Below are 26,329 nucleotides of genomic sequence, written 5' to 3' on the forward strand. Positions count from 1 at the left end.
ACACTGTCATTTAGGTTGCTCAACTGGAAGTAGAAATTACATGCCGGTCTCCCATGCTTTAAATCTTCATAGGGACAGCTCTTTCACGGGCATGTAATTATAGTTAAAACAATGGTTTTCCAAGTGTAACCTAATGCTTGAAGTCAGGTGGCTGGACAACTCTTCACTGGATTAAGTGAAATATAATGAAAGTGAACAAACTAAATGATTAATAGGATTCCTTTCAGCATGACAAGTGGGCTTTAGATTTTCTACATCATCAAACTTTAGTACTGTGTCAATTTTAAGTTATAGAGGGATGTTTAACATTTGACTGCCGGATACTGTGTAATACAAACCAAAAGGCAGGCCTTAATCCCAGCTTCACATTTAAAATTCCCATCAGACATAACTATCTGCTTCACTGCCCTCAATAATATGCTTAATTTAACTCAGACAAAGGAGAAATACTATTTCTTAGTTTGCTATTTCAACTCACAATTTCGAGAAGTGTTTAATCCATGGTAAACTCTGTGATGGGATGAACATTTTTATGGCCCTCAATGCGAGTCTGAAACCAAGGAGGAAATTTTAAAAGTTCCTGTGTGTTAGTACTGCTCTGAATCTTTCACTATAAAGTTTATATTCTACTCTTTCCTATTTTATAATAATTTACTATTTCAAGTCCAATCCTAGCCCCACATTTCAAGTGGGGCAAGTACTACAAAGAGCTACAGTTTGCTTCCAATTCCACTGTAAATGAAATGGGTAGATAATCACTCAGGGTTATCTTTGGTAGACCAAGGTTGTCTTTAGGTATTGATTATTTGAGACAGTAATAATGCTTAGGTATGTTGCAGTTGAACTCTTGAGGGTCTTTTGTCCTGCAGTCCTGCAGGTGAGATCTTAAGATTCATTTCCCAGTAATTATGATAATTAACTGCAGGCTGAAGATGACAGAGTTGTTTTGTCTGGAGACTTCTGTCTATACCAAACTAATGATCTGGAAATGAGAGGCTTTGAAGTGGGTTCCCAACCCCCTCATTCATGGCCTTTTAGTAATGAAACTAATCTGAGGTCTTAAAATTAACTGCCTCACGGTGAACTGGAAAGGGCGGCACAGTGACTAATGCCACGCTGCTGATCTGGTCTGCCAGGAAAGGTGAGTAGAGAAACAAGAGTATTGCCTTTTTTCTCTACCACGGTGTATCATAATCTGTTGGCTTTAGGAGCTAAAATCCTTTTTGCTGGCTCTGAATTACCTGACTGGCACCTTCTGTCTAATCTAATCCAAATGGTTATTTTTCAAAGTTATTTCCTTATCTAAAAGTTTTACACTGTGACTTTGAGAGTGAAGACTAACAGAAACAAATTGAATATGCTTAAAAAGCGAGGAACTGAATAATATACAACTGTATATACAAGTGCATATTGTGTATTGTGTGTGTATATATATGTATGTATATACATAGTGTATATATATACAACTATATATATTTGCGTGCACGGACACACACACACACACAGACAGTTGACTTTTCAACAAGAGGGTCAGGGGCACCAACCCTCCTTGCATAGGCAAAAATCCCTTTATCACTCCCCCACAACTTTACTACTGTTGATTAACCAGAGCCTTGCCAATAATGTAAACAGTTAACACATATATTGCATGCTATATGTATTATATACTATATATATATTTTTTTGAGTGGCTAATCCAAGCCATTCAGGTCTTTAAGATTTTATTTATTTGAGAGAGAGAGAGAGAGAGAGAATGAGAGGGGAGAAGGTCAGAGGGAGAAGCAGACTCCCCATGGGGCTGGGAGCCTGATGTGGGACTTGATCCCAGGACTCCGGGATCATGACCTGAGTGAAGGCGGCGCTTAACCAACTGAGCCACCCAGGGGCCCCATACTATATATTTTTTAAGATTACTTATTTATCTGACACAGAGAGAGAGAGAGAGACAGTGAGAGAGGAAACACAAGCAAGGGGAGTGGGAGAGAGAGAAGCAGGCTTCTGGCTGAGCAGAGACCCTGATGTGGAGTTTGGTCCTAAGCCTAAGGTAGACACTTAATGACTGAGCCACCCAGGCACCCCTATATACTGTTTTCTTACAAAATAAGCTAGAGAAAAGAAACATAAGGAAAATGCATTTACAATACTATATTATATTTATGCGGGAAAATCCACATACAAGAGGACCCCTGGAGTTCAAATCTGAGTCAAGGGCCGCCTATACCACATCTATTGATCTGTCCATTGATGGACACTTGGGTTATTTCTACGTTTTGGCTATTGAGAATATATATATATATGTATATACATATATATATATTTTAAGATTTTATTTATTGATTTGACAGACAGAGACCACAAGTAGGCAGAGAGGCAGGAGGAGAGAGAGAGGGAAGCAGACTCCCTGCTGAGCAGAGAGCCTGACTCAGGGCTGGATCCCAGGACCCTGAGATCATGACCTGAACCGAAGGCAGAGGCTTTAACCCACTGGGCCACCCAGGCGCCCCGGGAATAATATTCTATAAATATGGGTATATAAATATGTGTCCCTGCATTCATTGCTTCTGGTTATATACTTACAAGTGGAATCCTGGATCATATAGTAATCTGGGAAATTCTGACACAACCTACAACAGAGACATACCTTGAGGACATTATGGTAAGTCAACATAAGCCAGACAGGAAATGAGAAACACTGTTATATTCCGCCTATGAGGTATTTAAAAATGGTCAATTCTGCATCTCACCACAATAAAAACCAGGTTTTTGAAAAGCAAGGGGCTCTGTTGTAATACGTCTTGTAAGCCTCACATCTCTGGTGGGGAGCAACTCCTGGAGAGAAACTAGCTAAACCTTTAGCACAGCAGCTCCCAGAGAGTCTATACGAGAGCCAGGCTGAGTGGGAGGTGGGCTTGCAGACGTTAAGGAAATCTAGAGTCAATTGGGATATAGGAGGGAAACGGGATAACGTGAAAAGGAAGATATTTCAAACTTTTCACAAGGTTCATTTTTCCGTAGGGATCGCCCCACCAGGATTGAGAATGCTTTCGTCACAGGAAATCCTTGAGAGTCTCTTTCCTTTTACAACTCCCTCTTAGCCAAGGATTCCCATACCGTTAGGAGTTTCTCCCCTGCCCTCCCCTTTCACTGCACCCCTCACACCAGGGTTTCCTAAGATTCCACCCAAGATGGGGCCCGTCCAAGGACAGACCAACCGTCAGTTGCTCCGGCCCCGCCCCTCAGACGCCAGAACGGGTGGGCGGGAGATACGGACACGAGCGCCCCGGAAGTCGCCTGCTGAGGTGGGCGGAGGTTCCCGGGCGTTGAGGCTTCGGATTGGCGGGAAGCTGCGAAATGATGCGTTAAGCGCGGGGTCCAGCCCCTCCCCTACGCTCCTGCGCGCGGAGAGCGTGGGGCGGGGCGGTGTGTGTGGCCCTTGGCGGCCATTACCCGGAACAATCCCCGGCCTCGGGTCAGGTGACCCTCGGCGGGGCCGGTGGGAGGGGGGAGGGGGGAGGGAAGAGGGCGTGAGGAGGAAAGGGAAGGGAGGAGAGAGGAGAAGGGCGGAGTAGGAGGGAGGGGAAGGGGGCGGGGTGGGAGCGGGTCACGTGATTCGGCATGGAGTAGGTGGCGGCGGCCGGGAGGAGCTGCCGGGGCAGAAGCCTCACTTGTTAGTGTGGGGGGAGGAGGGGGCTGGGGGACGCGGACACCGTCACCCAGGGACGCCGAGTCGTGGGCGGGAGGGGGGTGGGGGCGAGATCAGGCTCCGACCCCCGGCCGAGGGGATGAGGGGAGCATGGGCGCCAAGGAGTCACGGATCGGATTCCTCAGCTACGAGGAGGCGCTGAGGAGAGGTGAGGGGGGAGGGGTCTGGGCGAGCTGCGGGGGAGGCCAGCGACGGGCTGTCCCGGGGGTGGGTGACCGGGGAAGGGGAGGAGAGGTTGAGGGCGTGGGGTGCCAGAGGCGGAAGGGAAAGAAGGCCAGCGATGGGGAATATTACTGGGGAGAAGGGTCGGGTGGGAGCAGTGTTTGGGAATTGGGACCGTATGGAAGGGGGAGCATTCCCAGAGAGAGGGGTATCTGGTGCTGGAAGGGAAATGCCCGTGCTGTTTGGTGGCGTTGTTATCCTGGATGTGTCCAGGGAAGTCCTCTCTCCCCTTTCTTGGGTGGCACCAGCCCTTCCAGCCCCTCTCATCCTTTACTGCCATTTTCTCATATCACTCCTTCATAAAACCCGACAACATTCTAAGCTCGTACCCAACAGCCTTGGTTGGAAGGGAGAGGGGAGGCAGGTGCAAAGCCTTCTCTTTTTGCCGCTGGAAGCCCCTTCCAATTGTGGAGTCTCCGCCTTTTCCGAGGGGCCTTTGCCAGTCTCTAGGGGGGCTATCATCACCCACTTCTGCCACCCCCTCACCCTTTGAGCGACTGACTTGGATGAGAAGGACCTGAAATTAAGTGGTATTTGAGGTGAGATGAGACTGGGCAGCTGGTGTTGCCACAAGACCTTGTCTTAGGTTTCATGTCCTTAGACGTTGGCCAGAGCCTTACATTGCACTTGATCTCCAGTTCTCACCCCCTCCTCCTCGCAAAATGGCATTCGGAAATCCAGCATTCTGATATTGTGTTATAGCTCCCTTTAGAGACCGGCCTTGCTGCCAGTCCTAGCCTGCTGCTTATTGGCTCTGATGCAGTGTGTTGTTAACAGCCCCAACCCCCTACCACTTACTCTTGATAACAGCTGTCCGTGATCACTAAAGCACACGCTAACTGGAAGTGTCTATTGCACAGTTTATGGTCGGAATGTGACTTAATTTTTCATGACTGGGAATTGAGTTGTGTGTGTGTGGTGTGTGTGTGTGTATGCTTGTATCTTTTCGACATTTAATGGCTATTCTTGGTAAGAAGTGAAACATTTAAGCAGGTTGGATGCTTGGCATTATTGTTAACAGGTTTCTAAATCAAGAAACCAGCCATGCTTCAGGTGATGGTGTCAGTAGCTAAGGATACAAAATAAAAATTGGACTAAAAGACAGGCATTCAAAGTGAGGATTTAGTAGTTAACTCTGTCCATATGTGGGAAAAAAGATAAATGCAGAGGGACACCACTGGAAAATAGATACAGAATTTAGGTGTATTCATTGTGACCTGGCCAGAATAACAAAAATATGCTGCTTCTTTCTTTTTTCTGCCGAACACTGTAATGATTGTTCTTAATGGACAATCTCCCTTGAACTTTTTTCTCAATATTCCAATATTTCTCCATTGGAGAAATATTCCAAATTCTTGATGTGTTTCCAGCTCTAGTAGGCTAGTCATTTCCGGGATGCTGTTGAGCCTGACAGGTCTGGCCTCAGTTAGGCAATGGCTTACATGGCATGAAAGAGGACATCAGTCAAACTGGTGTATAGCTTTATGGTTCAGAAGTGTTCAGTTTCTTAACTTTGAGGGTAATGTAGTTGACATTAAAGGGATTCTAAAATTCAACTTTTATTAAGCTCTACCTTGCTTACTCTCATATCAAACTTAAGATTTTAGTACCTTTGTAAATATAAGTGAATAGTTGGTGCATTTTAAACTGATTTGATTGAAGGTATGTGTTCAGTTTATTATGAAGTGTTTGCCTGTTGAATTTTAAAATGAATATTTGAAAAGGTAGCAAAGGTATTTGTTAAAACCTTTTAAAACTATCGTTTGTATAAATTTATGTTTTATTAGTTTTGCTTCAGAGGAAAAGAAAAGCAAAAGAGAGAAGCATGTTAATAGCATTTCTAAATGTAAACCAGGAGCTTTTTAAAAAAGTGATAATTCTTTTGAACATACTGTTTACTGTAGGGAATGTTAGACTTTATTTTTAAATATATTTATTTATTTATTGAGAGAGCATGCATATGAGTGGGGGTGGGGAGGGTTAGAGGCAGAGAGGGAGAGGGAGAAGCAGACTCCACACTGAGCAGGACTCAGATCATGACCCAAGCTGGAGACAGATGCTTAACTGACTAAGCCACCCAGGCGCCCCAAGTGTTAGGTTTTATTGTAGAACTTCTTTCCTTTTTTTTTTTTTTTTTTCAGATTTTATTTATTAGACTGCGAGAGAGCACGAGATGGGGAAGGGGCAGAGGGAGAGGGAGAAGCAGATGTCCTTGGGAGCAGGGAGTCTGACTTGGGGCTCCATCGCTTGGACCCTGGGATCATGGCCTGAGCCAAAAAGGCAGAGGCTTAGCCAACTGAGCCACCCAAGCGCTCCTACTACAGAATTTCTTTTACTAAGATTATAGTAAGAATTTTTAAAGCTTTTGATAGAGCTAAAAAATGGTTTGGGAACTTTGAGGGGCACGTGAAGAATCTAAATAGGTGTGGAAACCTCTGTCCTTAAAGTCTTCCTTGTAAGGTGATTGGGGGTGGAGGTAGGGGGAGGATTGGACAATATACTATAGGTTTCATGAATCACAATACACATACAAAGCAAGCTTGATAAGCTACTGAAATACCTACCCGCTTGGCTTTAGTTAAAATTATTGAGCATTAAATAATGCCTAACCATAGTTAGGTAGTATTTAAAAAAGAGCCAACTGTATATTGCTGCAAACAAACATGGAATTGCAGGCAGTTTATCTTCTAAAATGGGGCCTTGGGAATGGAGTGTTATGTTAATGATAGATAAGGCTCACTGGACCTAAGTGAAGGCCCTGACTTCTCATTTGCATTACAGAAGCTCTAGAAATTAGGAAGATTGGTTTAGCCTGCTGTTTTAGCTAGACTGTATGTCAGTTATATAAACATTCATAGTTTTCTGAAAGCATACCTTAAAAATTTTTAAAAATTTTACTTTAAAAATTTTTTTAAGGTAGATGTATTCGTGGTAGCTTTTATTTTTGGCCTCTATCTAGTCTTGAATAGAACACAAATAGGCTGTTCCTTGAAGGCTTGACCGTTGTTTAGATTGCCTGTATGTTCTGAATTGTATCTACTATATTTCATGAGTACTGAGAATGTAGTAGCTATGTTCTTCTCTTCACTTCCTCTTGCATCTGAGTTTGTGGCTAGTGTATTCCTAAAAATATATTCTAAATGTTTGGAACATAGCATTAGAAAAAACATTGAATGAAAGATGAATTGCAGTTTAGAGTATTTCGGAACTCCAAGAAACCTTAAAAAAACATCTCCACTTCTTTATTCTTTCTTCCTGCTCCTCTCTCCTTTTCATCATTCTGGAAACAGAATTATAAGGCTTCCCCCCTCTCCGCCCCAAGAATTGGCTGAATTAAAATTGTCCTTAGCTTTTAAACTGTGTTAATAAAGTGGGTGAATTTTCTCTAATCCCTTTAAGAGGAATTTGGCACTTATATTAGACTAAGTGGTTGGGTGATGAAATATATCATGTCAGAAATTATGCTGTGGTTTCACGTTTTTTGAGAGCTCCATTGCTCATTCATTCAGCAAATTTTTACTGAGCGCGGCCTGTGACTTAGGCACTGAAGAAACAAAGACGACTGAGACCCTCTCTAGGAGCATATAGTCTGGTTAGTGGGAATGAAATAGTAAAACGTCTTTTTAAAGTTCTATTTTGTGTATATTTGATATGGACAGTATTTTCAAAAAGTAGTATATATATATATTATTTATGAATGATTAACATATAGTATGCTGAATACTACAGTGCTTTAGAAGAAAGTGCTATAGGGATGTAGAGTGTGTGCTGGTGTATTGGCCTGAAAGTACCTAACACTATGCATTTCGTAGTATGTGTTCAATAATTGTATGTTAAAGAATTTAATTTCTTCATCACTTAAAGGTTGTTGTCTTTGCTAGTGGAATAATTTTGTAATAGTTGAAGATTCCAGTACTTTGCATTTTGCTTATTATTCACCAGCCCTCATATGCTCTAAAACATTAACTCCCCAACCAATATTTTATTCACCAATTTTCATAATATTAATATTAAAATTTCCCTGATATTATACTGCCTATGATGTGATGTTAGTTGGCTTAGCATAATATATCATTGTATAACTGAAAATTTAATTTCACACTTGTTACCTTCTGGGATGCACTGTTCTCTCTTATTAAAGCACTTATTTGCCTTTGTCTGAATTTATTAAATTTACCAGTGAGCTCTCTTGCATTAGGGTGGAATTACAGGTTTAGGTTAAGCCATTTGCAAGTATACCTAACGAGCTGTTATTATATGTAAAGGAGAAAAATAGGACAGCTTTAAGTTAGTCTACTTATATGTAGTCACCTAAGTAATTACACAGGCGCTATTCTTCAGAATCCTCAGTTCAACACTCCATGTAAAGTGTCCATGACAAAGAGGAGATAAATATACCAATGAACCCTGGATTTGGGGAGGATGAGCGGAATGAGGTGACATCACTTCATGGTTAATGACCTCCCCATTTACCAAACTGAACAGCTGTTGTTTGTGTTTTCTTGTTCATTGTTTGTCTTTGTGCGTGGTTAGGGAGACCTCACAGTGACAGCATTCAGGGTTGTTTCCAGAAAGATGTATTAAGTACGGAGAGTTGGGAATGTGGTGACCAAACAATTGCTAGGTGTTTTCTTAGGAGAAGGAGAAGATTTTTGGCACTTGATTATATGGTGGGTCCCAGGAAAAGTTAGAGAAGTGATTATTATTCTTTCTGTGACTGTAGGAAATCCGTTTTTGGATTTGAAGTACTAGAGGTTAATGCTGAGAGCTGGATTAGAAGCTTTGAGGTCAAGTAGCTGCAGAGGTGGAGGGATTTTATTTATGAATTAAAAGTTTGTGGTTTGATTTGGGACAACACGGAGACTAGAGGGAATTTTGCTAAATGAAACAAATCAGATAAAGGTAAATACAATATGATATCATTTACATGGAACCTAAAAAAACAAAACAAATGAATAAACCAATAGCAACAAAGAGCAACAGGCTCATAAATATAGAGAACAAATTAGTGGTTGCCAGAGAGGAGAAGGGTGGGGGAATGGGTGAACTAGGTGAAGGAGATTAAGAGGTACAAACTCCAGTTATAAAATAATTAAGTCATATGGATGGAAAGTACAGCACAGAGAATATAGTCAATAATATTGTAATAGCTTTGTATGGTGGCAGATGCTAACTATCCCAATCATGGTGAGTATTTTGTAACGTGTATAGTTGTCAAAACATATAAAATTTAATATATTGCATGTCACCTGTACTCCAATTAAATGGTTGATGGTCTGGTAATGGTACTGAGAAGACTTCAGTAGAACTGGGTAATGTTCATACCATATCCAGAAAGCATGGCTTCTCTAATCAGGGGTTGTTTATGGTTCAGCTTTTACCCTTTGGGCTTCATGATAAATGTGTTTAAATTGAGCCAATCTAAGGGTACCTGGCTAGCTCAGTCCTAATAGCAGTGCTTCTTGATCTTGGGGTTGTGAGTTTGAAGCCCACGTTGGGTGTAGATTACTTAAATAAATAAATAAGCAGAATCTGCTTTTAAAGATTTTATTTATTTATTTGACAGAGAGAGAAAAAGAGCACAAGCAAGGGGAGAAGCTGGCCAAAGGAGAAGCAGGCTCCCCACAGAGCAAGGAGCCTGATGCAGGACTTCATCCCAGGACTCTGGGATCATGACCTGTGCTAAAGGCAGATGCTTAACCAACTGAGCCTCCCAGGTGTCCCTCGATATCTGCTTTTATTTTATTTTATTTACTTTTAAGATTTTATTTATTTATTTGTCAGAGACAGCGAGAGCAAGGGGAGAGGGAGAGCAAGAAGCAGGCTTCTTGCTGAGCAGGGAGCCCGTGTGGGCCTTGATCCCAGGACCCTGGGATCATGACCCAAGCTGATGGCAGATGCCCAACGACTGAGCCACCCAAGTGCCCTCAAAATCTACTTTTTTTTTTTTTTAAGATTTTATTTATTTATTTGACAGAGTGAGAGAGCACAAGCAGGCAGAGCAGCAGAGGGAGAGGGAGAAGCAGGTTCCCCACTGATCAGGGAGTCTGATGCACAGCTCAATTCTAGGATCCTGGGATCATGACCTGAGCTGAAGAAAGTTGCATGATCCCAGGGTCCTGGGATCGAGCCCCACATGAGGCTCTCTGCCTGGTGGGGAGCCTGCTTCCTCCTCTGCTTCTCTGCCTACTTGTGGTCTCTGTCAAATAAATAAATAAAATCTTAAGAAAAAAAAAAAAAGAGAGAGAGTTGCTTAACCAACTGAGCCATGAGCCACTCAGGCACCCCAAAATCTACTTTTAAAAAAATAAATAAATTGAGCCATGCCGCCTCTTTCTGTATGCTATTAATTCTTGTTGCTCTTATCTAATAATAAAGATCTCTTGGAAGTCAAAGGTGCATAGTTAATTACTGACAAAAGCCTGATAAAACTAGTAGTTTTAGATTTACTGTTAAAATCAGAGATCTATCTATTAGAAGACCTGTCTATTCAAAGATGAAGGCGTTCTTTTAACACCCTTCAGTATTATGGATTTAGTGTTAACATAAGGATTTTTTTTTTTTTTTTTAAGATTTTATTTGTTTATTTGACAGAGAGAGATCACAAGTAGGTTAGAGGCAGGCAGAGAGCCCCAATCCCGGGCTCAATCCCAGGACCCTGAGATCATGACCTGAGCCAAAGGCAGAGGTTTACCCCACTGAGCCACCCAGGTGCCCCAACATAAGGCTCTTTTTATCTCAGGGAAATATCAAGTTTATCACTGTCTTGTAAACAAGAATCAGAAAAATTGATACATCAAGACCTTGCTATAACATGGTTCTTGGAGTCCTTGATACTGGACTGCATTAAAAGGAAACTGTGCTAAAGCGAAGTTTTACAGGGGCACATGGATGGCTTAGTCAGTTACATGTCTGCCTCGGGCTCAGCTCCTTATCTTGGTGTCCTGGGATGGAGCCCTTCGTGGGCTCTCTGCTCAGCAGGGGACCTGCTTCTCCCTCTTTCTCTGCCTGTTGTTCCCCCTGCTTGAACTCTCTCTCTCTGTCAAATAAATAAATAAAATCTAAAAAAAAAAAAATGAAGTTTTACAGAGAAATTTTCCAGCTTCTCTTTCATTTCCATAAAGAAGTTAGATTGTTTCGGTATTGTAGCCCTTGAGGGAAAAGGCTTTTATTTAAGGTTTTTCTAATGACTCATGAAAGACTCTAAAGAGATCTGTTAGGAAAAGGATCCTTCTGTCAAAGTCCTCCCCTGGTCTTTTTTCCACCATAGTAAATGGTACCATTATTGTATCAGTTGCTAAAACCGAGAGTCTCTGGACATCCTCAGTTTTTCCACTTCTTTCACCATCTGACCTATCTTATCCCCAGTTTGAGTCTGTCATCTAGTCCTGTTAATTTGGTATCCCGTCCAGTCTTTTTACTTCTCTTCATCTTCCCTGCAACTACTCTAGTCCCAGCTGCCATCATCTCTTGCTAAGCTACTTTGCCGTGCTTTTCTGGTTTCACACAGCAGCCAGTGTAGTCCTGAAATTAAAATCAGATCCTGTTACTCCTTTCCTCTCAGCCTGGAAAGGCTGCCTTCAGATTTTCACAGGTCTGGCTCATTCGTCATACCTAAAGTATGAGCTCTGATGGCCTCAGTGAGGCCTTCTCTTATTATCTTATACGCTGTGGGCTGTCAGTGTTGTACTGTTCTGTATGGTTCATTCAAAGTCTTTATCATAATATGTAATTAACATGTTTATTGTCAGACATGAGGGTGAATCTCCACTGCCAGGATAGATGCAGTGCTGGGTATATTTTAAGTGCTAAGTAAATATTGGATGGCTGTGTGAAGGTATAAATATATAAATGTTAGAAGATGTGGAGAATTGCATAATGTTTGTAAGGTTGGAGGTGAAGGATCGAGTACTGATAGGGACTGAGTAAACTAAGCGATGTATTGATCCCAAGATTTCTTTTCCTTTAATCAACTTAAAAAACTGTACTATATGTTCTGTTTTTTTTTTTTTTTTTTTTTTTTTTAAAGATTTCATTTATTTATTTGACAGAGAGAAATTACAAGTACACTGAGAGGCAGGCAGAGAGAGAGAGAAGGAAGCAGGCTCCCTGCTGAGCAGAGAGCCCGATGCGGGACTCGATCCCAGGACCCTGAGATCATGACCTGAGCCGAAGGCAGCGGCTTAACCCACTGAGCCACCCAGGCGCCCTGTACTATATGTTCTGAATGATAGTTAAAAATGTAAGAGCCTTAAGTATAGTATGTAATTTTGTCTGTTCAGATATTGAAGTTTAGATAGCTAATTAAATTCCTGAGTAGACATTAAGAGACTAGTATGGCATTAAGTATTATGTTCATGAACACTTGAGAATGTCTTTTGGTACAATATAATATTTAATAATTTTGCCTATGAAATGATTTATATTTACACAGTGACTTTCATGTGCTTTTCATCTGTGATGACAAGTAGTGTCTACTGCCAAATGCAAGGTTAAAGTTACAAACTTTTTTGCTTAAAATGTTGTACAGTGTTACTTTGGAAGCTGAGAATAAAATTCACATCAACATAGAGTGCTCTCAGTGGTTCTAAGTAGTCCAGGTGATTTAAAAATGAATTTTAGAGGTGCCTGGATGATTCAGTTGGTAGAACATGTGACTTTTGAACTTGAGGTCCTGAGCTCGAGCCCCACATTGGGCATAGAGCCCACTAAAGAATAAATAAATAAAATTTTACTTTTTTGGGAGGGCCCAAGGTTCTTTTTGTCTTATATTTCCATGGCTAGTGTTCCTCCCTCCCACCTTCTTTTCTTAGTCTTTTAGTTTTAAAAGACTTTTATGACAGTGATATATGTGCATACTTCAGAATCGAGTGGTTCTACAGAGTTTGTTAGGAAGAGTAGTACTGTTTTCTTCTCTCCCTTGCCAGTTTTCCTCTGCTTAACTGTCCAATACTTTTAATATTTTAAATTTATTAATTTGGTCTTTACATTATATCTCCAAATAATATATTTATGGTGATATTTTTTTTTCCATTTAAGGACTATTTAATTGCATCCTACTATTAAAGATTAGGATTTAGCTCTTAATTTCACTGCTGCCTGTCCTCCAAATACACACACATGATCTTTCTATAGTCCCATTTCCTCATCTTGGTGTGTGTATGCGTGCGTGTGTGTGTTAAGATTTTATTACTTATTTGTCAGAGAGAGAGAGAACACAAACACAAACAGGGGAAGCAGCAGAGGGAGAAGCAGGATCCCCGCTGAAAAAGGAGCCCAATGCAGGACTCCTTCCTCGGGCTCTGGGATCATAACCTGAGCCAAAGGCAGATCCTGAACTGGCTGAGCCACCCAGGTGCCCTGATATATGTATTTTAAAATTTTGGTTATTTTTCAGTGTTTACATAATTTAGGTCTTTATAAATGCTTTTCACAGCTAAGCAGTTACTAGGATTACTTTTCCTTTCCTGTATACTTGATTTTCTCCTAAATATTTCCTGCAATAATTGCCTCCTATTTTATTTGCTTGGTTTCTATTTACTGTAATTCAACCCCAAAAGTTCCAGTCCAGTTGTTAAATCTATCCATATGTGTATTTTTTTGTTTTTATGTTTTTTTTTTTTTAAGAGAGATTTTATTTGAGGGAAAGATAGAGGTAGTGTGAGAGAGCATGAGTAGGGGGAGGAGAGGGAGAAGCAAGCTCCCTCTGAGCAGGAAGCCCAGCATGGGGCTCAGTCCCAGGATCCTGGGATCATGACCTGAGCTGAAGGCAGCTGCTTAACCGACTAAGCCACTCATGCACCCAAAATCTGTCCATATGTTAATGTATATCAGATGTTCACTCAGTTCATTATATTGGAAAATTATCTTGGAGCCTTTTGGCCTGCTCCAGTCTGTACCTATTGTCCTTATTTCACCATTATCCTGAAGGTTTCCTTCACTGTTCTGTGTTGGATCTCTTGTTTTCTTTATTCCTTGTTTCCTTTCTTGACTTATGGTGTTACTTTGATGGAATTCATCCTCTGGTAGCTTCCTGAAGAAGGGTGCATGGGAGGTAAAGCTTTAAGACCTTTATTCTTGAGCTGGTACTTTCTTACTTTAATTCTTCTATCTCTGTTCTGCTCAGTTTCCAAGAGGCTCTCCATGTTTTTTACCAAGTTATTTGAAAGTTCCTTTTTAGTAATTCTTATACTTGATCTCCAGTCATGTGGGTCTTAATATAAGCCTTAGGGCAGATTCCTTGCATGGTCGGTTAGAAACTGAGGTAGAAACTAAATTTATTCCTCGCATGATTGGTTAGAAACCTTGCTTTAGAATGCAGTTTTCCTGATCCATGTGCCATTAGGCTGTAAAATTCCATGAGGGCGGGGGCATGTCTGTTTTGTTCACTGCTGTGTTTCTAGCAACTGCATGTTGTTTGCCTTATATTAGCTACTCAATACAATACTCAATACAGATTAAACTTTTAGAGAAAACTTTATTCTTTTTTTTTTTTTTTTTTTTTTTTTTTTTTTTTTTTTTTTTTTAAAGATTTTTTTATTTATATATTTGACAGAGAGAGATCAAGTAGGCAGAGAGGCAGGCAGAGAGAGAGAGGAGGAAGCAGGCTCCCTGCTGAGCAGAGAGCCCGACACGGGGCTCGATCCCAGGACCCCGAGATCATGACCTGAGCCGAAGGCAGCGGCTTAACCCACTGAGCCACCCAGGCGCCCCGAGAAAACTTTATTCTTGATAAACGTTCGTATACTCATGGGTATATGCGTTGAAGCTTAAACTCATATTTTTCTATGTATGTACATATATTTAAATGCATCTTTTGTCTTTAAAAATTGTTAGTTGTATTAAAATGTTATTGTGTCATCTTTGGCTCTGTTTTAAAGTTGGTTTTGGAATCCATTGGTGAGCAGCTGTAGTAGGAAGCTGTGGTGGGATTAGAACAGTTGTTCGATTAATAAATTTGGTTCAGAGATTCTTTAGTTTATGCAAGCATCCATAAATGAAATCTTTCACTGTGTGGAGTTTTATAGATCAGAAGTTATTCTTTGTGGGGCGCCTGGGTGGCTCAGTGGGTTGAGCTGTTGCCTTTGGCTAGGGTCATGATCCCAGGGTCCTGGGATCGAGTCCTGCATCGGGCTCTCTGCTCAGCGGGGAGTCTGCTTCCTCCTCTCTCTCTCGATCCCAGGACCCTGAGATCATGACCCGAGCCGAAGGCAGCAGCTTAACCCACTGAGCCACCCAGGTGCCCGGTAGAAGCATTTTTTTATTGTCACATCACTGGTACCACATAAATATAAATTGAAGTTGACAGAAGATTGCCAAGCAAATATATTTAACTGACTGAACCACCCAGGTGCCCGCCAAGCAAATATATTTAAATAATGAAAGAAATAGGATATCAACTGAGTGAACACTTGGCAATAAATAACATGTTCTAGAAAAATGTTTCACTTTGAGTGGAGCATATTTTTTAATATTTCAATAGAGTCCCAAACTAAATGCAACTTATTTTTCTACAGATCTGCTTATATATTGTGTAAGCAGTATGATGTGCCTATATGTGATTTACCCACAGGCCTAAGCCAGAAACTTGGTTATCATTTGAGGCTCTTCTTTTTTCTGTTCATATTTAATCTATCACAGTATCCCTTTGATGCTACCTTATTATCTTTTGTTTCTTCTCCATCTTTAAAGTCATTGCCTTAGAAAAGGCCTTCACCTGTTTTTTTGGACTATTACTGGTCTCCTGCCTTCACAATCCATTCTTTATATATCCACCAGAATAACCTTTCTGAAATACATGTCTTCATTTTATTCAAATGCTCATCAGTGGAAAGTACCCAACACCCTGTAGTTTGAAGTCAGTCTTTAGTGTTGGGAAACCCTGGTAGTTTCTCTGATTTGGCTTCTGCCTGAACAGTCTGTGCCTTTGAAATGCTGCTTCCCAGATCCTTGAAATACCTTCCTTTATTACTTACATTCACTAAAGTGCACAAATGTTGCTATATAGCTTGATGAAACTTTAGCTATATACCCAAGCAACCACCATGCAAAACCAAGATAGAGAACATTTCCATCACTCCAGTAGGCTTTCTCTTACCCTCTCCAGGTTGATACTGCCCTTCAGAGGTAACCACTGTTTGGACTTCTGTCCTTATAGATTAGTTTCACCTAGTAATATAAATAATAAATCCTGTATAAATAAAATAATAGAATATTTACTTTGTGTGTGCTTGGTGAAATCATTTTTTAAAAAATGAGATGTGAAATCATTTTTAAGACCAAATTTTAAGCCTTTTCTTTTATCAAGTAAGGTCCTGAAAAGATTACTAGTGTCTTGAAATTAGGGCAAGTGTGTTATTTTTTTAATTTTTAAATTTTATTATTTTTTAATTTTTAAAAATTTATTTGACAGACAGAGATCACAAGTGGGCAGAGAGGCAGGCAGAGAGAGAGAGGTGAGGAAGCAGGGTCCCTGCCGAGCAGAGAGCCCAATGTGGGGCTCGATCCCAGGACCCTAGGATCATGACCTGAGCCTAAGGCAGAGGCTTTAACCCTCTGAGCCACCCAGGTGCCCCTATTATTATTTTTTAAAGATTTTATTTATTTATTTGACAGATCACATGTAGGCAGAGAGGCAGGCAGAGAGAGAGAGAGACACGGTAAAGCAGGCCCCCTGCTGAGCAGAGAGCCTGATGCGGGGTTGGATCTCAGGATCATGTCCCAAGCCAAAGACAGAGGGTTGAACCCACTGAGCCACCCAGGTGCCCCTTATTTTTTTTATTTTTTTAAAAGATTTTATTTATTTGACAGAGAGAGACACAGTGGGAGAGGGAACACAAGCAGGGGGAGTAGGGGAGGGAGAAGCAGGCTCCCTGCTGAGGGAGCCTGATGCAGGGCTTGATCCCCGGATCCTGGGATCATGACCCGAGCTGAAGGCAGATGCTTAATGACTGAGCCACCCAGGCGCCCCAAGTGTATTATTTTTTTTTCAGAAGCTGGTGTAGTGGCTGACATGAAATACATGCTTATTGATGAATTGACATGTGTCCTGATCCCCGAACTGTCTGCCTCACTGGATCCTCATCCATCAAAACTAAGCCCAGGCATCAGGTCCTCTAAGTAGTCTTCCCTGATATCACTCCTACTTTGCCTCCCCCTTTCTGCTGTCACACACTTTTATCATAGTGGTTATCTTGCTGCATTATAGCTGCTAGTTTAATTGCCTATCTACTTTAAGTGAGTTCTGAAATCTTGAGAATAACTCTGCGGCCTAGAAGGTAATTAGTAGGGCTTATTAAAATGTTGATTGAATGAATGGGACAACTTAGTGCTCTTTGAATAGATAGAAAGCTGACAGAATAGAATTAATAGTAAAAATCTGGTAAATTGTATTTTTACAGGATAAATTATCATTGTTTCATGACACTTATATAATATTTCAAATGTTCCAGGAATATAAACATTTAAAATTTGGGTAAAAGGAATACCTGCTGGCCTTAAACTAAATTTACCTGAATCCATGAAGCACTGAGTAGAAAGTATGAAGGAAAAAGGAAACACAGTCTTATAGGCAATGACTTATAGATTTGTAATTTGTTATAATTAGCAACTTTGATTAAATTTAGTGCCGACATTTTGCAAGTGAGTCTTGACTTGATTGGTTTTGAAACACTCAAATTTTTCATAAATAGCAAATACTTATTGGTGTGAATTGAAAGACATGATAAAATCATGGCAGAATTCCATGCAATTTTGGAACTTTTTTCAAATAATATACGTAATTTAATATGTACTTCTACTTATTTTATTTTATTTTTTTCAGAGGAAGAGTGCACATAGGTGCCTGAGGGGGGTGTGAGTGGAGAAGGGGGTGGGGAGAGAGAGAGAGAGAGAGAGAGAATGAATGAGAATCCCAAGCAAGCCCATGGCCAGCACAGAGCCTGATGTGGGGCTTGATCTTACAACCCTGAGATCATGGCCTCAGCCAAAATCAAGAGTCCGGTGCTTAACTGACTAAGCCACCTAGGTGCCCATCTACTTAAAATTTTTTAATCTCTTAAATGTGGGCCAGATGGTTTGCTTCATTTCATATTTCTGTGATTTCTCTTATGTGGAGTGACTTATTCCTCTACCTTCATCTATTCTGATACTTTTATATTGTACAAGGTATTGAGCGGGCAATATGAAGCTAGATTATAAAGTGTTCATTTTCATTTGATTTCACTCATCTTTCTGGACTTCTGGATTTTTTTTTTTTTTTTAAGATTTTATTTATTTATTTGACAGAGAGAGATCACAAGCAGGTAGAGAGGCACGCAGAGAGAGAGGAGGAAGCAGGCTCCCTACTGAGCAGAGAGCCTGATGCGGGGCTCGATCCCAGGAACCTGAGGCAGCTGCTTAACCACTGAGCCACCCAGGCGCCCCTGGACTTCTGGATTTTGCCTGGATCTTCTCTGGAGCATTCCTGGACTATAGAGCACTTATCTCCTTTGAATTCCTATGACTCTTAGTTTGTATCCTTGGTATTTGAATATTTTTGCATATATATGGTATTGTTTTATGTGTTAATTTTTTTAATGTGTATTAATTTAATCTCCCCACTTGATTTAAAGTTTTTTTTTTTTTTTAAGATTTTTATGTATTTATTTGACAGAGATCATAAGTAGGCAGAGAGGCAGGCAGAGAGAGAGAGAGAGAGAGAGAGAGAGCGCGCGCGCGCGCCAGCGAGCTGGGGAAGCAGGCTCCCCGCTGAGCAGAGAGCCCAATGCAGGGCTCCATCCCAGGACTCTGAGATCCCCATGACCTGAACCAAAGGCAGAGGCTCAACCCTCTGAGCCACCCAGGCGCCCCTGATTTTAAGTTTCTTGAGGAGGAATCTTTTTTTTTTTTGATCACTTTGCATTTTGCATTTTTTTTTTAATGCTGGTTTTTTTTTGTTTTTTTTTTTTTACGCTACTTTGCATTGTTTTAAGTTCAAATAGGTATTCAGCATATGCTTGATGATGGAGAGAACCAGATGGTTATAGTCATTGGTGACTTTATATAATTGTGATATGTTGTTTTGTAAAATCAAGTTATCTTATTTAGTTTTCTTTTAAAATACATCCTTTAACTTTCATTTTCATGTTTTCTTCTGAACATTTAACATGTGGCTCATATCTCAAACTCCCAATTTGCAAGTTAATATGAATGTGACTGAAAGTTATAATAATAGGTCCAAGAGAACTGCACAGCATGGCAGTTCTGTATGTGCTAGAAGAATTTATTAGAAGTTAGACAATTGTCAGTTGTGATGGAATTTAGGAGACTTTTGCTCATCTTATGTATCTGTGTTATTTTGAGGATTAGAGAATGCACCCAGGATGACATCATTTATCAGTATCTCTTGTGATTCTAATATTATCAAATGTTTTTTCTCATATATATGAGAAAGAAAACAAAAATTGCACTAAATTGTGATTTTTTTTTTTAGATTTTATTTATTTATTTGATAGACAGAGATCACAAGTGGGCAAAGAGGCAGGCAGAGACAGAGAGAGGGGGAAGCAAGCTCCCTGCTGAGCAGAGCCTGATGTGGGGCTCGATCCCAGGATCCTGGGATCATGACCTGAGCTGAAGGCAGAGGCTTTAACCCATTGAGCCACCCAGGCGCCCCAAGATTTTACTTTTAAGTAATCTCTGTACCCAGTTTGGGGCTTGAACTCACAACCCCGAGATCATGAGTCGCATGCTGTACTGACTGAGCCAGACAGGCGCCCCAAACTGCTTTATTTATTTTTTAAAAAGATTTTATTTATTTATTTGACAGACAGAAATCACAAGTAGACAGAGAGGCAGGCAGAGAGAGAGGAGGAAGCAGGCTTCCCGCCAAGCAGAGAGCCCGATGCGGGACTTGGTCCCAGGACCCTGAGATCATGACCTGAGCCGAAGGCAGAGGCTTTAACCCACTGAGCCACCCAGGCGCCCCCCAAACTGTTTTAAATTGTATAATGCAGTGTCATTAAGTACATTCATAACATTGTACAATCATCACCAATATTCATTTTTAGAACTTGTTCATCATCCCAAACAGAAATTGTGTAGCCCCTAAATAACTCCCTGTTTTCCCTTCCCCACCCCCCATCCCTGGTAACCTCCATTCTACTTTTTGTCTCTGAATTTGCCTACTTTAGGTACCTCATATCAGTTGAATTATGCAGTATTTATCCTTTCATGTCTTTTTCCATTTAGCATAATGTTTTCAGGGTTCATCCATGTTATAGCATGTAGCAGAATTTCATTTCTTCTATCCTGAATAATGTGTACATACCACATTTTGTTTATTCATTCATCTGTTAATGGACATTTGGATTGTTGTCACCTTTTTGCTGTTGTGAGTAATGCTGCTAAGGATATTGAAGTACAAAGATCTGAGTCTCTGCTTTCAGTTCTTTTGAATGTATACCTAGGAGTAGAATTGCTGGGTCATATGGAAACTTGATGTTTCACAGTTTGAGGAACTACCAAGCTGTTTTCCAAAGTGGCTGTACTCTTTTATGCTACTACCAGTCATGTATAAGGGTTATGATTTTTCCACATCCTTGACTGCACTTGTTGTTATCTTTCTTATTTAAGCCACCCTAGTGGTTGTGAAATAGTATCTCATTGTAGTTTTGATTTGTGTTTCCTTAATGGCTAGTAATGTTGAGCATTTTTTCCTGTGCTCAATTATATAAAAGTTATGTTTCAACTATATTGTAGTCTTTTAAGTGTGAAAGAGCATTCATTAGGTCTAAAAAGGCAGTATATATACCTTAATTTAAAAAATATTCATTTTTTTAAAAAAGATTTATTTCTTTATTTTGGAGAGAGCGAGTAGGGGAGAGGGCAGGGGAGAGAATCTTAAAGCAGACTCCCCGCTGAGGGTAGAGCCTAGCATGGGGCTCAATCCCATGACCCATGAAATGATGACCTGAGCTGAAACCAAGAGTCAGATGTTTAACTGACTGAGCCATCCAGGTGCTCCCCAAACACTTTATTTTTAAAAAATGCTAACCATCATCCAAACTTTCAGTGAGTCTGAATCTTTTTGCTGGTGGAGGGTCTTGCCTTGGTGTTGATTGTTGGTGATTGTTCAGGTTGGTGGTTGCTAAAGGTTGGGGTTGGTGTGGCAATTTCTTAAAACAGTGAAGTTTGCCTCATTGATTGAGTCTTCCTTTCACAAAACAATTTCTCTGTAGCATGTGATGCTGTTTGATAGCATTTTATTTGCTGTAGAACTTTCAAATTAGAAGTCAGTCTTCTCGAACCCTGCTGCTGCTTTATCAACTAAGTTTATATTCTAAATCTTGTGTTGTCATTTCAACAGTTTTTTTGTTTTTTTGGTAAGATTTTATTTATTTATTTATTTGACAGATAGAGATCACAAGTAGGCAGAGGCAGGCAGAGATGCGGGACTCTATCCCAGGACCCTAGGACTATGACCTGAGCCGAAGGCAGAAGCTTTAACCCACTGAGCCACCCAGGGACCCCTCAACAATCTTTTTTTTAATAGTTTATTATTTTTTTTAATAATCTCTACAGCCAGTGTGGGACTTGAATTCATGATCCCAAAGTCAAGAGTTGGCATGCTCTTCTGACTGAGCTAGCCAGCACCCGTCAATGGCCTTCACAGCATCTTTATGAGAAGTAGATTCCATCTCAAGAGACCACTTTATTTGCTCATTAGAAAAATTAACTTCTCACTGGTTAAACTTCTGTCATGAGATTGCAGCAATTCAGTTACATCTTCAGGTTTTTTTCTGATTCTAGTTCTCTTGCTGTTTCCACCACATCTGTAGTTTCTCCGCTAAAACTGTTGAACCCCTCAGAGTCATCCATGAGGGTTGGAATCAACTTTTTCCAAACTCCTGTTAATGTTGATATTTTGACCCATTCCCGTGAATCTTGAATGTTCTTAAGAACATCTAGAATGATGAATCCTTTCCAGAAGGCTTTTAAGTTACTCTGCCCAGATCCATCAGAGAAATCACTTTCTGTGGGAGCTATAGTCTTACAAAATTTATTTTTTTTTCTTTATTTTATTTTTTAGAGCAAGAGCACGAGCGGGGAAGGGGCAGAGGAAGAGAGAATCTTTTTTTTTTTTTTTTTTTTTTTTAAAGATTTTATTTATTTATTTGACAGAGAGAAATCACAAGTAGATGGAGAGGCAGGCAGAGAGAGAGAGAGAAGCAGGCTCCCTGCTGAGCAGAGAGCCCGATGCGGGACTCGATCCCAGGACCCTGAGATCATGACCTGAGCCGAAGGCAGTGGCTTAACCCACTGAGCCACCCAGGCGCCCCAGGAAGAGAGAATCTTAAGCAGGCCTCATGCCTTGCATGCAGAGCCTGACATAGGACTTGATCTCATGAGTCCGAGAACGTGACCTGAGACAAAGTTAAGAGTCAGATGCTAAACCAACTGAGCCACCTAGACGCCCCTGTTTTTTATTTTTTAAAGTAAACTCTGGGGGCGCCTGGGTGGCTCAGGAGGTTAAAGCCTCTGCCTTTGGCTCAGGTCATGGTCCCGGGGTCCTGGGATTGAGCCCTCTATCAGGCTCTCTGCTCGGTGGTGAGCCTGCTTCCCCCCCCCCCACCGCCCCCACCTGCCTCTCTGCCTCTCTGCCTTATGATCTCTGTCTGTCAAATAAATAAATAAATAAATGATCCTTTAAATAAATAAATAAATAACGTGAACTCTGCCTCCAGCATGGGGTTTAAACTCAGGACCCCAAGATCAGGTGCCCCATGAAATGTATTTCTTAAAGAAAAAATTTTGAAAGTTGAAATTACTTTTTGATGTGTGGGCTGCAGAATGCAGAATGTTGTGTTAGCAGTCATGGAAACAACATTAATCTCCATCTCCATCAGTGCTCTTAGGTGACCAAGTGCATTATCAGTGAACATCCATATTTTGAAAGGCATCTTTTTATCTGAGCAAAAGATCTCAACAGTGGGCCTGAAGTATTCAGTAAACTATCTTGTAAATAGATGTGTTGTCATCCAGGCTTTGTTCCATTTGTACAGAACAGGCAATAGATTTAGCTTTAGTTTTTAAGGACCTTAGGACTTTTGGAATGGTAGAATAGCATTGACTTCATCTTAAAGTCCCCACCTGCATTAGCCCCTAACAAGAGAGGCAGCCTGTCTTTTGAAGCTTTGAAGTGAGGCATTGACTTCTCTTTAGCTGTGAAAGTCCTAGATGACCTCTTTTTTCGGTATAATGTTTCATCTGCATTGAAAATCTTGTTGTGTAGTCACCTTCATTATCTTAGCTAGATCTTCTGGATGACTGGCTGCAGCTTCTACATCAGCACTTGCTGCTTTACCTTGCACTTTTTTTTTTTTTTTTTTAAAGATTTTATTTATTTTTTTTGTCAGAGAGAGAGGGAGAACACAAGAGTTTTCAGAGAGTCAGAGTTCAGACACGCAGAGTCCGGGGCAGAGGCAGAGAGAAAAGCAGGCTCCCTGCTGAGCAAGGAGCCCAATGTAGGACTAGATCCCAGGATCCTGGGATGATGACCTGAGCCAAAGGCAGCCGCTTAACCGACTGAGCCACCCAGGACTCCCATTTACCCTGCACTTTTATGTTATGCGACGGCTTCTTTCCTTAAACCTCACAAACCAACCTCTGAAGCTTTTCGTCTACAGCTTCCTTACTTCTTTCAGCCTTCATAGAATTGAACAGATTAGAGCTTTACTCTGGATTAGATGTTGGTTTAAGGGAATATTGTGGCTGGTTTGATCTAAAACTTTCTATGAGCAGTAAGACTGTTTCACCTTCTTGTCATTTGTATGTTCATTAGAATGGTGCTTTTAACTTCCTTCAAGAACTTTTCATTTGCATTCACCATTTGGCTAACTGGCACAAGAGGCCTGGCTTTTGGCCTGTCTTAGCTTTTGACATGCCTTTGAAAATTAATCAGTAAATTTAATCATTTCTATTTTTTAAAAGATTTTATTTATTTATTTGACAGACAGGGATCACAAGTAGGCAGAGGGGCAGGCAGAGGGGGAAGCAGGCTCCCCGCTGAGCAGAGAGCCCAGTGCGGGACTTGATCCCAGGACCCCGAGATCAGGACCCAAGCTGAAGGCAGAGGCTTAATCCACTGAGTCACCCAGGTGCCCCATTTCTAGTTTTTTACTTAAAGTGAGAGATGTAGGGATCTTTCACCTGAACGCTTGAGGCTATTGTAGGGTTATTCATTGGCCTAATTTCAATATCATTTCTCAGAGAATAGGGAGACCCAAGGAGAGGGAGAAACACCAGGGAGCTGCCAGCTGGTGGAGCAATCAGAACATACACAACATTTATGAATTAAGTTTGCTGTCTTACATGGGCATGGTTTATGGTGCCCCAAAATACTTACAATAGTAACATCAAGGATCACTGATCATTGAGCACCGTAACAAATATAATAATAATGACAGAGTTGAAAATTTTTGAAAATTACCAAGTATGACACAGAAACATGAAATGAGCACATGCTGGTGAAAAAATGGCACAAGTAGAGTTGTGAAAAACCTTCAATTTGTAAAAAAAAACAAAAACAAAAACAAAACACAGTATCTGCAAAGTGCAGAAAAGTGAGGTGCAATAAAATGAGCTTACGTTTGTACTCTGGATATTAATACTTTATCAGTTAGGTGATTTGCAGTTATTTTCTCCCTTCTGTGGAATGTTTTTCATATTCTTGATACTGTCTTTTGGTGCTCAGAAGTTTTTAATTTTCATGATATCAGGTAGTTTTGAACTTAATGTTTTAGACTGTGCAGAGATAAAACCCCCAAAACTCTGAAAGGTTGACTTCACAGTTGCAGAAAACCACAGTAGAAAGAACCCTACTTTCTATACCCAAAAGACCCCTGCCTCCTCAAATAAAGATAATGCTTTAGAAATAATTTTCCAAGTAATCCACACAGCTCATGTATAAATAAAAAGCAAACAGTCTGTAAAAGCTGTCTGTAATGCGAGCAGAGTCTCGAGAGCCAGTTTAATAATCGAATCTTAGCTATGGTGAAAAGTCAGCCTATTCTTTGAGGAACATCAAAAAGATCGGCTTCTATTACTGAGGACACATACACAAATAGTAGCAAGTAGCAAGTAGTCTCTTAAGAGAAGTGCCTGGTCTTCATGAATTCTAAAAATTGAACCTTTGTTAACCCAACTACTGTGGAGGCCTAAGGCTTATGTGTTACATATGCTACTGGAGTAGAGACTTTATGATTGCTACTTAGTGATACAGTGACATTTGTATGTTTTAAAATCTTTTGTTTTAGTAGGTACTCTTTCAAAGAAAGGTCTGCCTGTAGTTTTTCAACTTACTGTCTGGGGGCAGGTTCTGAAAAATTAACATTTCTTAATGGACATATATACATTAATAGGTAAGTTTAAGGGGGTGATAAATACTGGCTGTAAGAGGTTTCTTTTTAGCTATGTAGTCCCTTAGATGTAGTCCTTTGCATATCAAAATTTTATTACAGCAATGTTCTATGCATTTTTTAATGGAGATTGTCAGTCATTTATCTAATAATTCTTCCAGAAGTTTTTATCTTTTGGCAGTGGCTTTTTGTAACTTCATGTATTGGAAAAACTTTTATTCTAGACTAGAGGCTGTGATATGCTGTTAGTCTGAAAATTTTTTCCATATTTGAATGCTGTTTAACTGAGTGGCTTTAATTGGTTATTAATACTTTGTTATGTTAAACATTAATGCCATTATAGATATATGGTAGCTTAGTGCAGTTAGAGTACTGCAAGGAAGAAATTAAATTTTCTTTATCTTTTAGAAGTTGTTACTTTTTTTTTTTTTTTAAAGATTTTATTTATTTATCAGGGAGAGAGCAAGCACAGGCAGACAGAATGGCAGGCAGAGGCAGAGGGAGAAGCAGGCTCCCTGCCGAGCAAGGAGCCCGATGTGGGACTCCATCCCAGGACGCTGGGATCAGGACCTGAGCCGAAGACAGCTGCTTAACCAACTGAGCCACCCAGGTGTCCCAAGAAGTTGTTACTTTTTATAAAGTAAAAAGTAATTGGCAAAAAATTGAGTGACTTGAGTAAAAATGCAATGCATATTCTCTTGTTTTCCAGTTACACACACACTGAAAGATATGAATTATCCTCTCCTACCATTTAAGTTTAGAGATTAAAGATTTGTCAGAAAATTAAAAATGACAGGTCAAATTCATACTTTTTTTTTCACTTTGCTGTAGAACTTTTTGTCATTCTGTCATTTTGTGCTTTGCATTTACATCTTGGGGTGCCTGGGTGGCTCAGTTGGTTAAGCCTCTTAGGTCATGATCCCGGGGTCCTCCTGTCGAGCCCTGCATCGGGCTCCCTACTCAGCGGGAGGCGTGCTTCTCCCTCTCACATTCTCCCTGCTTGTGT

The 26,329-nt window shown here is 40.5% G+C and overlaps 1 protein-coding gene across 2 annotated transcripts in view; it reads left to right on the plus strand.

Moving 5' to 3' along the window:
* Positions 1-3,589: 3,589 nt before the first annotated feature.
* USP32 (ubiquitin specific peptidase 32) overlaps positions 3,590-26,329 on the plus strand; it is a 223,107-nt gene continuing 200,367 nt past the window's right edge. For both annotated transcript variants that reach the window (XM_059149812.1, XM_059149813.1), the window contains exon 1: positions 3,590-3,851. In XM_059149812.1, the coding sequence (XP_059005795.1) occupies positions 3,794-3,851 (58 nt within the window). In that variant the 5' untranslated portion in view covers positions 3,590-3,793. The remainder of the gene's footprint in view (positions 3,852-26,329) is intronic.

The sequence above is a fragment of the Mustela lutreola genome, chromosome 15, assembly GCF_030435805.1.
Source record: "Mustela lutreola isolate mMusLut2 chromosome 15, mMusLut2.pri, whole genome shotgun sequence".
Classification (NCBI taxonomy): Eukaryota; Metazoa; Chordata; class Mammalia; order Carnivora; family Mustelidae; genus Mustela; species Mustela lutreola.